Here is a 17,709-nt window from a genome sequence, read left to right on the forward strand (position 1 = left end):
CTGCTCGGAGAACACTACATTATGGAATGCTCTTCTCAGAGAACACTACATTATGGAATGCTCTTCTCGGAGAACACTACATTATGGAATGCTCTTCTCCGAGAACACTACATTATGGAATGCTCTTCTCGGAGAACACTACATTATGGAATGCTCTTCTCGGAGAACACTACATTATGGAATGCTCTTCGATGGTTTGGAGCCAACTACTAGTATGTTGGGAATGACCAACGGTCCTCAGCGTTCGTTCAGCACTTCCATGAGCGACACTGACTCCCGCTGCTGTCTGGAGTTTGCGAGGTGTTTGTCGCGCTGGAAATGGAGTATGACTGTGAGTTGACACCCCTAGTGATGTTTAGGCTCGGAGAGCACGCATTTCTTTAACCTACTCAAGCTCAACTGATGAGGGATGAATTTCCCGAAACACCATATATTGAGTAGGGAGTGATGCTTTCTTGCAGGCTTGCCGGGTGAAAGGTTCAATGGACTTCTCGTGTGCTCTGGATGGCAGTCGTGAGTCAGTCGAGTGAGAATTCAAGTCGGCAGGAATAGCGCAACCTCCCATGTAGGGTCATCATCATCATTGGAAACGGCCTCTTGTACGTGCTTGAAACGGTGATAACCGAGATTCTGTGCAAAAATCGTGATAGATATTCAAGTAAAAGTATGACATTTAACAGTTGAATGATTAGTACCAAGTAGATATTCAAATGCTGATTATTTTACCGGGTAGATATTGATATTGGGCAGGCATAGTGGGATGGTCTAAGACCATGATTGAGAAACAGAGGGTACCAGGTTCAAGTCCTGCTTGGAAGCGGAAGGAATTTTTCCAGCCGTGCTGCGACCCACAGTTTTTTGGGAACTTGTGGCCTGGCACGAGGGTAACATGGATGCAGCTAATGGGATTTCGGTCTTTATCCACTTGGTGGTGGGTCTGAGCTACTCACCTCCCACCGTTTAGGCGCTAGCGCTGCATCTGCGCCTTTGATCCTGGAGGGTGGTGGCGTTCCCACGACGGATGCGGAAAACTGGGCTTCCAGCCGAGTCTCACGCGACCCGTGAATTTTTTTTTTTTAATTTAGGCCACACCAAGTTTTTTCATTGTTTCTCGTCACCGCGCGCGTACCTTTCTTGAGGATTGGACCAAAAAAAAATCTCGCGTCCCGGTAAACACGCATAAAAAAGGCGTTGTAAAAGTACGCGCGGCGTCAAATCTGGAGTGCAGTGCTAGTGCACGAACCGAAGGACGACTTTTGCACCGTGTATGTACGCATACCATAATTTTAGCACAAGCGCGCACTTGGCTGTTCTTTTATGTACCCCTTGTATAATAACTTTGGTTTGCTTTCTTTCCTATTTAAATAACATGCAACACTGGACTTCCTCACCAGAGGCCGGTGCAGGAGCCTGGTTTTCTGGCTGTATGTTGCAATTGACTGTCACACGTGGTGTATAGTCTGATTTTAGGTCATAAATTGGGCCTTTGTAGTGTAAATAGCAGTTTTTGTTTTTCAAACCCTATTTTGTTTTTTCCGCCCGCGTTCCTTTTGAGATTTTCAGGTGACGAGAAACAATGAAATAACTTGGTGTGGCCTTAGATATTGAATGACAGATGATGTTACTTTACCAAATAGTTATTTAAAAAATGTGATGTTATCCATAGTGATATTGTTGAGAGGCATAGCATAAAAATTCACTATGCGGCCAAACGACACTGGGCCACAAAGGAACTCACCCGCCGTCTGTTATAAGACCCTCGGCAACCACGAAAGCACGTAATGGCCCACCTCAAGAGGCAAAACGACAGGCGGGTACGCAACATACCCATGACAACAGGATATTTGAGATCCTGGCTTCTCTCTACAAAGAGAGAGGCAAGAGACTTTAGGAATTGAGTTGTTTCAGGCCCGCTGAATCCATAGGTCGAGAACACCAGTGGGGTGAACGATCCTCGCTCGACATTCACAACGCGGCTGGCATATTGATTCTTTTTTTGCCCGTTCATGGGACTTCAGCTGACTCAAGGCTTTTGATCGAGACAACACGGACGCTGCGGGATGGGTAATCCGCACATCAAAAAAAGCGTCTTGTTGCCATGACCAAAAACCCCGAGCCCGCACATCAAAGACGAGCTTCAGTACTTCTGTTGAGCGAACGCCCTCCTGGTAGATCCTCATCACCGCACGGCAATAATCTAGGCTCGGTCTCGACGTCAACAACACCTGCCTCTCTCAGGAGACCGGCGATAAGGTCTCTCACATCGTTGTGCCTAGCGATTGTGTACCCACCAGTAGCGCAAGTGAGAGCGTGTGCGACACTGAGATCCACTCCACACACGCATTTCTCCGACAGTCCACTCAATCTATGACCATACCGGATGCATAGAGCGTCCCGGAAATCTGATTTCTTTAAAATTGTTCCATGCTGCCAGCGGGGAGCCACCGTAAGCCACGATGATAGGCCCTTCTCATTTGCGACTTCTACCAAGAACTGCTGCTCGGCAGTCAAGCATAGCTTGATATCGGCTTGGCGACGATCTACATCCCCGATCCTGGCCGCACGCGTTGTCCTTGCAATGTGCCGTGCATCGCCCACTGCATCACGGACCGGATCATGTGTCAAGATTAATTGATCCGGATTCGCCAGCACACCAATATTTCCATCAGGCTGTGCGATTTTCTCCTGGGCTTCCATCTGTGGCACACAGGAAACATCAAGAGAGCTTGTGTAATCGCCGGTCAGCAGCAGCTGTACCAGAGGCTTGGTCACTGCCCTTGACGCAATAAATTCAGCAGGTGCACTAGCCGCCAGAACGGGAATGGCAAGGCCACCATACCGGACGGGGAATGTCAACAGCTCTCTCTCTCTCAGGACTACCAGGACGGACACCATCGCCAAGTAGGGCCGGAAGCAGACGTTCATCAATCACGGTGTCGATCGCCGTCAGGAGCTCTGGAGAACATGGCGAACAACGAATGCGATAGGTCCAGGAGCTCGACAAACCTTTAGTTAATACGCTATAGGCTGCCTTTGGCTGTGTGGTTGCCATTGAAGACAATGTATCCAATACCCGTCCCCACTTCTGGACACGCCGCTCCATAAAGGAAGAACAAAAATCCTCGCTGCCAATCACACCTCCAAGATATCGGCTACCATCAGTTGTGATGACGACGCCAGAGCCCTGGAACTGTAGCCGAGCATCCTGTTCATACTGAGGCTTTACAAGGAGAACGGTTTTCTTGGGATTCGGGAAATACCCATAGCCTGGACCAATCTGACTGATATCGTTCCAATATGACCATAGTGATGGTATCCTACCCCAGGCTGAATCGTCATCTGCATACCATCCCTGCTTTACTGATACGTTGGTATCCCGAAGTCGCCTGATCAACGGGACGGTCGCAAGAGCGTAAATAGCCATGGCCAACGGATCCCCCTGGCAGGTCCCTTCACGGGACAGAATCTCACCACCTCCCGAGACAAAGAGGCGGATCGGGCTGCCATAGGTGTTGCTGAAGATCTTGGACATAGCAGGGCACACACGCGGTACATTATGCAGAGCCGCCTTCCTGTTCAGTGAATTAAACGCATTGCTAGCATCCACAAACAGGACACCCTCAACGTCATCCTGTTGGAACAGCTCTTAAGCTGCGTGCACACCAGCCTCGCATGCGAATGGAATGCCGATCATCATCATCATCATTGGAAGCGGCCTCTTGTACTGGCTTGAAACGGTGATAACCGAGATTATGTGCAAAAATCGTGATAGATATTCAGGTAAATATATGACATTTAACAGTTGAATGATTAGTACCAAGTAGATATTCAAATGCTGATTATTTTACCAGATAGATATTGAATGACAGATGATGTTACTTTACCAAAATTAATAGTTATTTATAAAAATTTAATGTGATGTTATCCAAAGTGATATTGTTGAGAGGCATAGCATAAAAATTCACTATGCGGCCAAACGACACTGGGCCACAAAGGAATTCACCCGCCGTCTGTTATAAGACCCTCGGCAACCACGAAAGCACGTAATGGCCCACCTCAAGAGGCAAAACGACAGGCGGGTACGCAACATACCCATGACAACAGGATATTTGAGATCCTGGCTTCTCTCTACAAAGAGAGAGGCAAGAGACTTTAGGAATTGAGTTGTCTCAGGCCCGCTGAAACCATAAGTCGAGAACACCAGTGGGGTGAACGATCCTCGCTCGACATTCACAACGCGGCTGGCATATTGATTCTTTTTTGCCCGTTCATGGGACTTCAGCTGACTCAAGGCTTTTGATCGAGACAACACGGACGCTGCGGGATGGGTAATCCGCACATCAAAAAAAGCGTCTTGTTGCCACGACCAAAAGCCCCGAGCCCGCACGTCAAGACGAGCCTCAGTACTTCTGTTGAGCGAACGCCCTCCTGGTAGATCCTCATCACCGCACGGCAATAATCTAGGCTCGGTCTCGACGTCAACAACACCTGCCTCTCTCAGGAGACCGGCGACAAGGTCTCTCACCTCGTTGTGCCTGGCGATTGTGTACCCACCAGTAGCACAAGTGAGGGCGTGTGCGGGACTGAGATCCACTCCACACACACATTTCTCCGGCAGTCCACTCAATCTGTGACCATACCGGATGCATACAGCGTCCCGGAAATCTGATTTCTTTAAAATTGTTCCATGCTGCCAGCGGGGAGCCACCGTCAGCCACGATGATAGACCCTTCTCATTTGCGACTTCTACCAAAAACTGCTTATCCATCATCATCATCATCATCATCATCATCATCATCATCATCATCATCATCATCATCATGTGACCAAGCCGCTTTTACGGGCAACAATATTATGAATATAAAACGCAAGGTATTGTAAGAGCAATTTTCTGAAAATAATGTTAAAACACGAAATATAAAAATGCATTATCACACCGTAGCCACTTTTATGGGCAAATTCCAATACAAGGCAATAAGAAAACGAGGATGAAGTTAACCTTTTAACCCAAAGAAAAGACAAAAGATGTCAACAATAGAACTACAAATATAAAAAACAAACATCAGGTCATAAAAACTACTTTAAAACATAACCAAATGACAGCAAAGCGTGGAGAATGAGATTGACTTACAAAACAAAAGTAGTCCTACTATGCTTACAAAACAGAATCTACCTACACACAGAATCTACCTACACCACTAAGGAAGAAACATTAAATGATTGCAGTCTCACAAACACCGGCCTCTATCTAACGACCCATCAAACAATAACTCCTGAAATTCTTGACTGACTTTTTCTGGTAGGAGCTACGGCAGCCACGAAAACAGGTCATTGCCCAACGGAGTAAAGTGAACGAGAGCAGGCACCGCAATCGACCCATAACCAGCGAGTAGGCCAAGTCACTGTGTTTATCATCATCATCATCATCATCATCATCATCATCATCATCATCATCATCATCATCATCATCACGGTTGGCAATTCTGAGGCTCTTGGTTTGCTTGGTTGACTTGGTTGCTGGAGAGGAACTGAGAAGCTTGACTTGGCTGGCGCTGCTGTCTGTTGCTGTTCGGTGGAGTGGTCATCACATTTTATCCTTTGGAGGCACCCAATGGCCACCCAATGGCCAGTGTTAGACCAGTGAGGAGAGGAGTGTGACTGCCTTGCTGCTGGAGGCAGTTTCTGACACGATTGGTGACTCTGGTCGTACAGTCCTGATGCAGTCGTCACCTCAGTCATCCTCACACCTCCTATCCCTGCCAGTTCTGTCGTGATGCCGTGCTGCAACTGCCAGATTGGTCGCAAATGTGTTAGATGCAGATGTGTTCGTGCGAAGAAGCGCTGTGTGGACTGCTACCCTGGTAGAGCTACCCCTAGCCTTTGTCACAACCAAACTGAATCCATCGCCTCACAGCCTGCTGGTGCTGTTGGCGCTGGTATTGTGGTCAGTGGTGGTGGAGGATGTTCAGCCAGCCAGCCATCTCAGCGAAACATATCACCGGAGGATAGCTCTGATGAATCCACTGCATCTGCAGATGAGGGTTGTGGCAGTGGCAGGCGCGATGTCGACTCCTGGCTGCGTGTAGATCACCCACTTGGGATTCATCCCAGCTCTGATTCCTCGCCATTCCCCCCAAGTGACATAGTCGAGTGCGGTCTAGCCAGCGCGGTGCCATGTTGTCGCTGCCAAGCAGGGGGTACGTGCATACGATGCGCTTGTGTCAGGGCTGGCAGAGTTTGTAGTAACTGCTATCCTGGGAGGGGTCGACTTGGCACCTGTCGTAATGTTGCTTCGGTGCCTGGGGTCCCGAGCTCTCAGCCCCAGATTATTCAGAGTGGCACCTCTGCTGCAACTGCATTGATTCCGACAGCATCTCAGGTTGACTTGCTTACCAGTTTGGAGGAATCTGACTCTGGTGCGCCACTGATGAGTGTGGATTCGGGCGCTGGGGGTACTGTACAACAGGCAGTGCATGGGGAGGATGACTCACGGTCCACTCTTATCTCATCCCAACCCCAGCTATGCCCATCTACGGGGAATATCGATTTGCAGGCTACGGGTTCTGGGCATGCGGATGTGGATCCATTTTCGCAGGTGCTTGGCTCGAGCCAGCCGGACGCTGCCTCTCCAGTTCCCACCACCCCTCGGGTCTCCATGCCTTTTGACATGGCTGACATCTATCAGGAGGTGGCGAGTTGGGAAAAGAACCTCTTCCGGGCTCCGACCGGCAGTGTTGGCAAAGAGTTTGTTCGGACACTCACGTCAGAACTTCAAAAGTTCAATTCGTCCCGAGGAGCGGAAGCCACTGCTCTATATCGTTTCTTCCTGCTTCCAGCGTTGGTGCTCCAGCGAGTAGGTCGGAATTGCCCTGCCGCAGAGTGCTCTGACCACACTCGTCGCAGACTAAATTTATGGATCCAGGGTTCCTATATGGAGCTAGTGCAGGAGGGTCGAACTATTCAGCATATGCTCAAGACATCGCAGAATCGGAGATCCAGGCGTGGCGAAGACCCTGCTCATGAGTTTGGCCACTTGATGGAACAGGGCCGAGTTCACTGCGCACTGAGAATGCTGGATAATGCAACCAAGCCCAAGTGTGATAAACCGGTCTTGGGCATGGACGACATCATTTCTGATTCTCATCAATCCCAGTCAGTCCGTGAAATTCTCGTCGGGAAGCATCCGGGGTCGGCACCGGCAGCACCGGACATCCTGCTTCAGGAGGAGGCGGGCAATGTCAGCAGTATCTACTTCGCCAGCGTCAATGGTGAGTTGATCAAACGCACTGCCCTTTCTCTGCACGGTTCTGCGGGTCCTTCCGGCCTGGACGCGGATGCTTGGCGGCGGCTATGCACATGTTACAAAGGTGCATCTACTGATCTGCGTGAGGCAGTGGCGTGCTTCACACGCTTGATCTGTACCGACTCAGTCCCCTCCGGCTCACTCACACCGTACACAGCTTGCAGACTCATTGCCCTCAACAAGAACCCTGGCGTTCGGCCAATAGGGGTATGTGAAGTGTTTCGTAGACTGTGCTCCAAGGCGGCATTGTTTCTGATGAAACCCGACATTATGCAAGCCTGCGGACCAGTTCAGGCCTGCACGGGCATCCCGGCTGGGGTGGAGGCTATGGTGCACTCAATGACGGCTGCCTTTGCTTCGGAAAAGGCTGAGGCAGTGTTGCTAGTCGATGCTCGCAATGCCTTCAATAGCTTGAATCGCCGCGCTGCATTGCACAATATTGCTCGAGTATGCCCCCCGCTAGCACAAATAACATTGAATACTTACCAAGACCCTGCATCCCTCTTTGTGCGTGGTGGCCAGTCTTTATTGTCACAGGAGGGCACAACCCAGGGTGACCCTCTTGCGATGGCCATTTATGCCACGGCTCTCACCCCTCTCGTCAAGTCAGTCGGAACCAATGTTGCAGATGTGTGCCAGGGATGGTTTGCAGATGACTCGGCAGCTGCCGGAGGGCTCTCCCCATTGCGAAAGTGGTACAACCTCCTTAAGGAAGAGGGCCAAAAATACGGCTACAACATCAACGAAACAAAAACGCAACTACTCGTCAAGCCTGGCTTTGAGTCCTTGGCTGCCGAGACTTTTGGTGACACAACTATCCACGTCAAGTCTCGTGGCGTACAGTATCTGGGCGCTGCTATCGGGACTGAGGCATTCCTCGGAGAATTCAAAGAGACAAAAGTAGAAGAGTGGGTGAAACATACAGAGATTTTGGCAAATTATGCCGCATCAGAGCCGCATGCAGCATACTCTGCGTTGACCCATGGCTTAGTCAACAGATGGAACTATGTGTTTCGAACTATGGCTGTTTCTGCGGAGGACTTGGCGCCGTTGGAGCGGGAGCTTCACTCCTCACTTCTACCGGAGCTCGTGGGACAACCGAGCGTGCCTCTGAAAGACATTGATATTCTAAAGCTCCCGACACGGGATGGTGGGATGGCCCTTCCGGACCTCACGACTCGACCACGGTTTGAGCACCAGGGCTCCAAGCAAGTGTCCGGACCTATGGTGAAGGAGGTTCTGGGCGATTTCGCTAAGGATAGCGATCCAATTTCTCTCGCTGGAGATGTGCCGGCTTCTGCAGATACTGCTGACCGTGGTGGAGCGTCTCCCACTCCCACGATGACGGCAACGGAGGTGCAGCCGCGGGAGGTCGCTGGCAACTCAAACCCTGGACCGGATGTGGCTGCTGATGTTGCTGGTGCTGGTACCCCCTTTCAGAGGATGATCGATGAAATGCGTCACAAAAAGCGTGTCGTCCACACCGAAAACCGGGAGCGCGCAAAGGCAGCCAGGAACAAAATAGTGGACACGAGCGATGAGATGACGAAGCGACGAATAGAAGAACACACGGAGAAAGGATCATCCTCATGGCTGAGCGTGCTGCCCCTGGCGGAGCATGGCTTTCGTCTCACCAAGCGTGACTTCCGGGATGCTCTGGCATTGAGATATGCATGGCCGCTAGCCAATACACCAGCAACCTGTGTGTGTGGTGAGCTGTTCTCAGTTGAGCATCAGCTATGTTGCGCCAGGGGCGGCTTCCCGACACTTCGTCATAACGAGATACGTGACCTGCTGGCGAGGGAATTGACTGAAGTCTGCACAGCCGTTTCGACAGAACCAGCGCTGCAACCTCTTTCTGGTGAGAGGTTTCCTCTTCGGTCAACGAACCGCCGAGAGGATGCGCGCCTGGACATAGCCGCTCGAGGGTTTTGGACCCGTGGGGAGGAAGCTTTTTTTGATGTAAGGGTATTTTGCCCAGATGCTCCTTCCTACGGGTCCAGAACCCTTCCTGCATTGTACCAGCAGCACGAGCGGCGTAAGTGGAACGAATATGGGCCAAGAGTCACAAATGTAGAAAGAGCCGCTTTCACACCTCTCGTGTTCTCTGTGCATGGTGGTTGTGGGAGGCTGTGCAATGTGTTCCTCAAGAGACTGTGCCAGATGCAGGCCGAGTCATCGGGATCTCACTATTCCCAGGTCATTGGTTTACTCCGCTGTCGGCTGTCTTTTGCTTTGCTGCGTGCTGCTGTGTTGTGCATACGTGGGGCTCGGTCACGGTACCACCATCCGGCGAGATGTTTTCATGATGTCTCGATTGCCGTGGCCGAGTCAGGTCTAGTTTGTTAAGTATCGTGCTGTGTCCTGACTGTGCATGTGGGATTGGTATGGCGCTTACCCTTTTGTTGCTGTTTTGTTGCTTTCATGCCTTTAAGCATGTAATTGTGTTCAATTGTTGTATTTCATGGAAAAACGATCTTTGCGTTGGATTCATTTAAACTATTATTTGTGTAGGGTTCCACTCCTTCATCTTGGGAAATTGTGTTTTGTTTGCCCAAAGAAGTGGCTTCATCATCATCAAAAAAAAAAAAAAAAAAAAAAAATCATCATCATCATCATCATCATCATCATCATCATCATCATCATCTTCGTCGTTGATGGGTTACTATCGCTGTCGGGTGTCTTTCGCACTGCTACGTTCCGCTGTGTTGTGTGTCAGGGGTGCTCGGTCGGCCCGTCACTGTCCAGTTCACATGCTTCGTGAGTTGGCGATGGTGGAGGGTTGGGTTCCCCTGCCGTGATTAGTGCTGCACCGAGCTTGTTTTGTGTGAAAGTATATTATACATGTAATTATTATTATTATTATTCTTATATTTATACTTCAAGTATTACAAAATAATTGAGAGGCTTTGAATCGTTTCTATCAAAATCTAAATATTTGCCGGGTTGGAAGGTAGGAATCATCACAAGCCCATAGCCCTAAGGTCGTCACAGAGCAAGTATGAACAAGCGACCGCCATAAAAATCCATCGCGTGCAGCAGCGAGCAGGGACTGCACGTCAAGTGCAGTCCATGAAATATTATTATCAAGCCATGACATTCTGGGTCTGCCTCGGCCACGACCTCCAGCAACACAGCCCTGAAGAACAGTCAATGACAAACAGCCGGAACGAACAATATGACCAAAAATTGCAATTTCCTTTTACGAACAGAAACAATAAGTGGGACTTGTTTGTGAATACTATTTATTTCCTCTCTAACAGACACATTCGTCCGGTGATCAGTGAACGGAATCCTGAGAAGGCGTCGATAGCTTCTCATTTCGTTTCATGTAGGGTGCAACACGCAATTCCCCCAGTATCGTAGTCATCACAACAACCTCTTCTTGACATTGTTCATTTTTGGTTGATGATATTTCCGAATGCTCTCTCTCTCTCTCTCTCTCTCTCTCTCTCTCTCTCTCTCTCTCTCTCTCTCTCTCTCTCTCTCTCTCTCTCTCTCTCCATATTATGAGAGACAGAGAATTCTGAAAATATAATCAACCAAAATGAACAAAATTCTTTTTAAATATATTCTGATGAAAAATATCCACAACTGTCACCAAAAGTGAAAGAGTACTGTGCTGCGTGCAATTTCCTGTGTCTTTGGTTAATTTTGTGTGTACGTGTACTTGTGTGTCTGTCCGGGCATGTGTACATGTGTGTGTGTGTGTGTGTGTGTGTGTGCCAGCTAGTTTGGTTGGTGGGTACACTTATGCCAGATAGTGTTGGGCCTGTTGCCAACGGGCTCGGCTGCTTGAAGGTGTATTGTTGTACCTACCACCTTTGTTGGTTTCAGGGTTCATATACTTTCTATTTGAAGTATACATACCTGTTAACCATGGACTGCTTCTGGCTAGATTAACTCTTGTGTAATCAATGGTGCTAGTGAAGCTTATATCAGATCCACTCTGATTTAGCCACCCACGCTAGTACCAAGTATTACCTTCACTGGGGGCAGGGGTACCTGCAGTTGGATCCCGGGACGGATACCCTGATGCCGTCAATCCTTTTTTCTGCACCTTGTCCTCACCCACTTACTGAGGTGTGGTGAGCCCATAAGTGGGATCATTTCAAGTCCACCCTAGTTTGGGGATTTCAGGGGGTGTCGGCCGTTGGGTGGTTCAATGGCCAATTGAGTCATCTTTCCAAGATTCCTTTTGAGTCTCTCTCCCCTCTCCCGGGGAGACCCACGTGACCAGTTTTGGCAGTGAGCAAGTACAAGTGTGTGTGTGTGTGTGTGTGTGTGTGTGTGTGTGTATGTGTGTGTGTTTGTGTGTGTGTGTGTGTTTGTGTGTGTGCGTGTGTGTGTGTGTGTGCGTGCATATGTGTTTGCACCTTTTCCTCTAGACACCAGTTAAGTCGTCTGATCTCCTTATTCAAGACTGGGGGCTATTTGTCGACGGGCAGTGTCTTGCTGAAGCTGCATCTCTTGTTAAACAATACCCTGGTATGAAAAGGAACAGAGCTATCGAAAAGAGTTGCTACAATGCTTTGACGTATTGTTGCAGGGACCTTGGAGTGTTCCCTGAGTATCAGATACTTGTTAGCCGGGTAAGTGCATTGTGTGTGTGTATGTGTGTGTGTGTGTGTGTGTGTGTGTGTGTGTGTGTGTGTGTGTGTGTGTGTGTGTGTGTGTGTGTGTGTGTGTGTGTGTGTGTGGCAGTTGGTTGTAGTTGTAGGAGTCAGTTGTGCTTTTTGGAGCTCTGACAAGGAGGATGTAGCTGCCTTCAGCAGCCATGCGCCGTGTGGTGTAGACCAGGCCATGGCTGTGGCAGCCCGTCTCAGTGAATTTGCGCTTCACTGGGAGTTTTTTGACACGCAATAGGGAGGTTTCGCTCTACGGAATTACGTATGAAAATAACGTAGGAACCGCACGTAATTTTCATACGTAAAAATCAGAGCTGTTGGGTTTCGCTCTACGTGATTTCTCCACGACTGCTAAACAGGCCTAGTTGCTTGGAGACGCGTTGGCTGCATGCGCCCACCGCATGCACTACGAACCGAAACCGCGTTTTCCATCTTATTTTGCACGTGGTGTACGGTGTGTGTACCTTGTGTTTCGCGCGGCTTGAACTTTGCCCTGGATAAATCCGGAAAATTCGAAAAAATATTTCAAAAAGTCCTACGGAGGACCCAACGTAGGAAAGAGCTTTCCTACGGAGATCCGTAGAGAGATTTACGTATGAAAGTTGCCCTCGCTCCCCGGCGCGTACGACATACGGATTTTCATACGTAATTACGTAGAGCGAAACCTCCCTAATAGCACAAGCAGGAGATGCAGTATAGTTCGAACGAAATTTGAATTTTCGAAATTGAAGATGAAGGCGAAGAGAAAGTTGGGACGGCGGAGGCTTCTTGTCGCGAGCTGGAATGTGCAGTCACTAGTTGAGAGCACAGGAGATGCTCGGATTTGCCGTAAGGTGCCATCTGCTGCTAAGCGAGTCGATCGCGGCTTGGATTTCTTGTCGGAGGAATTACGAAAATTTGAAATTGGTGTAGCTGGTATACAAGAAACCAAGTGGTTTGGAAGTGATGTCTGGCCTGTCGGCGCTTGCACTTTTGTTCATTCCGGGAGGCCCTTTCCGGCCGACGGTGAAACAGCTCGGCGTGACGAGGGCGTTGGGATTTGGATGGGGCCTGACATGACATCGCCCTGGAGGAGAGGCGGCGAACAGTGGAACGCGATCAGTTCACGTATCGCCACAGCTCGCTTTCTAGTCGGCATGAAGGGAGACAAGCTCCAGCGTGGTGGCCAGCGATATTCTGACCAGTATCTGACAATTGTAAACGTGTATGCACCAACTAGCAAGGCGACTCGAGCAGTGAAGGATAAATTCTTTCGAGACTTGCAAGATGCCCTTCATCATGTGAACAAAAATGATGTCATGGTCCTTCTAGGAGATTTCAACGCTCGCGTCGGTTCATTGTCACTTGCAGATCCTTCTGATGAGCGCCCACTGTGGGACCAGGTACTAGGACAGTTTGGCCTCGGTCAATGCAACCAGGCTGGGGAAGATCTGCTGTCTTTTTGTGCCAGGAACTCTCTCTGCGTAATGAACACCTGGTTTCGCAAGAGACCTTTTCGGCGCGGCACTTGGACACACCCTGCGACACGACAACAGCATCTGATTGACTATGTCATACTACGACAAGACCAACGTGTATTCTGTCAGGATGTTACGGTGATGCGCGGTGCATCGTTCTGGACGGATCATTGTATGGTGCGGAGTAAGCTGGCACTGGATTTCTCCCGCCCACGCAAGTCGCAGTCAGCTCCACGCCGACTGGCGGTGCACAACCTGCATGATAGTGACATCCGGAAGGAATTTCAGACCAAGCTGGATGATGTGCTTGGAAATGGTCCTGGCCTGCAGCAAGAGTCACCTGGGGATGACACCATTGACTCGTCTTGGTCTCGCGTTCGTGATCCGCTTATATCGGCTTCTTCATCAGTCCTGGGATATAAGCGCCGTGCCCAGCCGGATTGGTTCCTTGAGAGTCGTGATGAGCTGGAACCGCTCATTCAGGAGAAGAACAAACACCACCAGATCTTGCTAGCCAATGACACCCGCCAAAACCGTCAGGTCTTCAGGAGACACCAGCGACTTGTTGCAAAGGCAGTGCGGGATGCAAAGGACAGATGGGTCATGAAGACTGCGCGTCATGCAGAAGAGGCCAAGAAAGATGGTCGTACTCGGTGGCGCTGCATAAACATGTTGCAGGGTGTTCATGTCGGGAGGAAATCAACTGCTACATCATCTGTTCTCGATGAGAATGGGAATGCTACGCCAGATATTGACTCTACCCGAGCCAGATTCGGTCGGCATTTCGAGCGTGTTCTGAATGTTCCCTCGGAGTTTAATGCTGATGTTGTGAATTCCATGCCGGAGCTGGAGGTGCGAGAGGATCTAGATACTGTACCAGCATTTGAGGAACTCCAACATGCCTTAGGTAACATGAAGCGAGGCACTGCAGCTGGTCAATCTGGCATCCTCCCGGAACTTGTGCTTTGTGGAGGTGAAGTTCTTCAGCGTCGCATTCATGAGCTGATGGTGCAGGTATGGTCATCTGGATGCGTCCCCGGTGATTGGCGAGATGCGCAAATTGTCCCCATCCCCAAGAAAGGTAATCTTCGCGTGTGTGACAACTGGCGTGGCATCAGTCTGCTGGACGTCGTAGGCAAGCTGTTCGCGCGGATCATCCAGGATCGTCTTGAGGAGATCGCCGAGGACATTCTGCCGGACACGCAATGTGGTTTCCACAAGGGACGTGGCTGCTTAGATATGGTTTTTGTTGCTCGGCAGTTTGTGGAGAAAACCATCGAACAGCTTGTGGAGAAAGCCATCGAACATGAGTCGAACTTGTACGTCCTTTTCGTAGACTTGCGAAAGGCTTATGACTCTATCCCCCGTGCTGGTTTGTGGTTGGTCCTGGAGAAATGCGGTGTTCCTCCAAAGATGTTGTCATTGATCCAGTCTCTGCATAATGGTATGCTCGCCCATGTTCGTGTCGACAATGGCAGGTCGTCGGAATTTGAGGTCCGCAATGGTTTGCGTCAAGGATGCACACTTGCTCCTATTATGTTTAACATATATTTCGCAGCTGTTGTGGCCCACTGCCACTGGCGGTCGATCTCCGCTGTTCCTGGCTTTCCACTGCGCTATCGTTTGGGTCGCAAGCTCGTCGGCGATCGCACAACCAAGAGTCGCCTTGAGCACCTTGACGTCACTGAGTCACAGTTTGCCGACGATGCCGCACTGTACACCACCTCACATGAGAATCTGTGCACTATGGCCAATGAGTTCATCTCATGGGCGTCTGACTGGGGCCTGACTGTCAGTATCACCAAGACCAAGGCAATGTCGGTTGGACCAGGTCGAGTATGTGCAGATCTCCCTGTCCTCGGTGGTGATGACGTCATCAGTTGCCAGGATGATTTCACCTACCTTGGAAGCAACATCAGTGGGGATGGTCAGCCGGATCATGAAATCGCATCCCGTTTGGCAAAGGCATCGCGTGCGTTTGGCAGCCTAACGAACCCCATCTTCCGCAACACGTCACTGTCTCTTGGGACACGGCGCTATGTGTACCAAGCTTGCGTCTTGATGGTCCTGTTTTATGCATCAGAGAGCTGGACGTTGAAGGCCCCGCAGCTACATCGCCTGGAGGTATTCCATCACCATTGCATCCGAGTGATTCTGGGTGTGTCTCGGGACCAGCAGTGGCAGGATCGCATTTCTTCTGAGGAACTAGCCCGTCGTTTCGATATGCCGTCGTCAATGGCGGAGGTCGTACGCTGTCACCGCTTACGCTGACTTGGCCACCTTGGGCGAATGGAGGATTCTCGTCTCCCCAAGCGCGTTCTATTTGCCGAGGGACTCAACACAAGGCCCAGACACGGTCCCAAGAAACGTTGGAGGGACATCGCCGCTGCTGATCTGAGTGCTCGGTGCATGACAGGTGACTGGTGCGTATTGGCGCAGGACAGATGAGACTGGCGCCTCGTGTGCAATCGTCCCCGACCGGCTGTGCCAAAGCCTAGAGTGTTCATTTGCGGCTGTGGCAGGGACTTCCGTCGGCCCAACGATCTAACTCGCCACAGGAAATACTGCAACTCCTGATGCTATCATTGCACGGAGCAATGGGCATCCAAAGGTCCAAAGGTGTATGTGGAATTTAAGCCTAGTTCACATTCGACGGTGCGCGCGACGGGAACCTTCGGGACTGTCTGCCGTACGGATCGGGAAGCGACAGGAAGAGTTGAGGCTGTTCTACTTTCCGTACCGTATGCGGGAACGCAAGCGTACAAAACGGCTGCATTCGAGTGTGAACAGGGGACGATGTTGTGCACCGACTCCTCCCGATTCGTCCTTGGAATTTTTTAGCATTTCAAATAGGGGTGAAACAATTAGTTCGAATATTCGAGTATTCGTTCGAAAATCTCAAACGAGCGAGTATTCGAAATTTTGCACTCGATCGGTTTTTTTTTTTTTTTTTTAGTACTGGCATTCTATTTTTCAAAAACTCCTGTAGTACTGCTCATCGACTGGTATGCACGCATTATTCGTGCCTTTGAGTCAGTATTTTATGACTTGGACGATGCGATCACCACGGCAAGTAACGTTATTTTGTTTTGAGATAATGAAAGTACTGGTGAAAATCGTTACTTTACACTCTGTACAAGACGTTGGCGACTTTTGTTCTATGTTCACAGATAATTTCTTCCGAATTAGTCGAGAACTCACAAATCTAGCGCTTTTGAATTCCGATAAAATACTCGAAATAATCGGATACTCGATCGAATATTATGAATGAGTGATCGGTTGGTCAAAATAGATACTCGTTTCACCCCTAATTTCAAACACTACGCTTCCCATAATAACTCACCGAATGGCTAACACGACGCGAGTTGAATTTCAGCAAGATAAGATTTCATGTGACTTACTGTATTAGCAAGAGTAGATAAACAAGAGTGTGCAACTCGCGGACGGGTTGGCCCACGGCGGAATTTTTTGTTGACGTAATCTTTTCGACGACGCACGCGCTGCGAGCCTTTTGGAGAGTTTTCCCTCGTGCACTTGGCTGGGCTTTACACTACAAGGTCGGTGCCCAGCACGTGCTCTCACACTGCTCTGCGGCAAAGCCGCGTTTCTCTGAAAAAAGGTGACGTAAACAAAAAATTCCGCCGTGGGCGCGGGGTATCTGCAGATTGTGCAGGAGAGATCCGGAGTTGCACACTCTTGTTTATCTACTCTTGGTATTAGGGATAGCCAGGAGTGTGACAGATGAACTATTTTATCATTTCCTGTGGCTATTGTTAGAATGGCACAACTTTCAGGGCTATTTTTTTGGTCTTTATGAAAAACTGGTACAGTAAAACCAGTGACTATCGACCACCCCTTGGTGCCGGCAAAAGCGGTCTTTAGTGGCAGGTGGTCTTTAGTTAGAGGTTTGCACCACACGACCATATATCATTATAATTATGGATCCCAATATGATATGTATGTCAAAAATGCAGCTAATACATTTCCCCAGGAATTGCACAATGCCATTCTTATTTCAGGTCAAACAACACTTGGAGAGAGAGAGAGACGGAGAGATGAAGAGAGAGAAGATTAATTTTTGCAGACATCATATTCAGCTGCTGCTTCTGAAGCCAGGAATCAAAAGTTCCCTATGGAAGTTTCGTTTTGCGCTGGGCTTCAAATTTGTTCATGCGATCAGTTGTACCGACTGTCCTTGTTGTGACTTCTCGATTGCTTGAACGCGATCTGTCAGCATCAGGACCTTGCGGTGCTGCGTTGTTTCTGCATTCCTTGATGACATCCTCGATTCATCTGTATGAATGGGTTGCCAGAACCGCTC

General features: G+C 49.5%; 1 protein-coding gene across 3 annotated transcripts in view; it reads left to right on the top strand.

Annotated features, from left to right (window-relative positions):
* LOC135810186 (mitochondrial genome maintenance protein mgm101 homolog) overlaps positions 1–17,709 on the top strand; it is a 91,380-nt gene that overhangs the window by 17,496 nt on the left and 56,175 nt on the right. The window contains exon 4 of one of the 3 annotated variants that reach the window (XM_065323659.1): positions 11,692–11,895. The exons of the other annotated variants lie outside the window; for them this stretch is intronic. Within the exon in view, the coding sequence (XP_065179731.1) occupies positions 11,692–11,895 (204 nt within the window). The remainder of the gene's footprint in view (positions 1–11,691; positions 11,896–17,709) is intronic. 3 annotated transcript variants of the gene reach the window in all.

The sequence above is a fragment of the Sycon ciliatum genome, chromosome 2, assembly GCF_964019385.1.
Source record: "Sycon ciliatum chromosome 2, ocSycCili1.1, whole genome shotgun sequence".
Taxonomy (NCBI): Eukaryota; Metazoa; Porifera; class Calcarea; order Leucosolenida; family Sycettidae; genus Sycon; species Sycon ciliatum.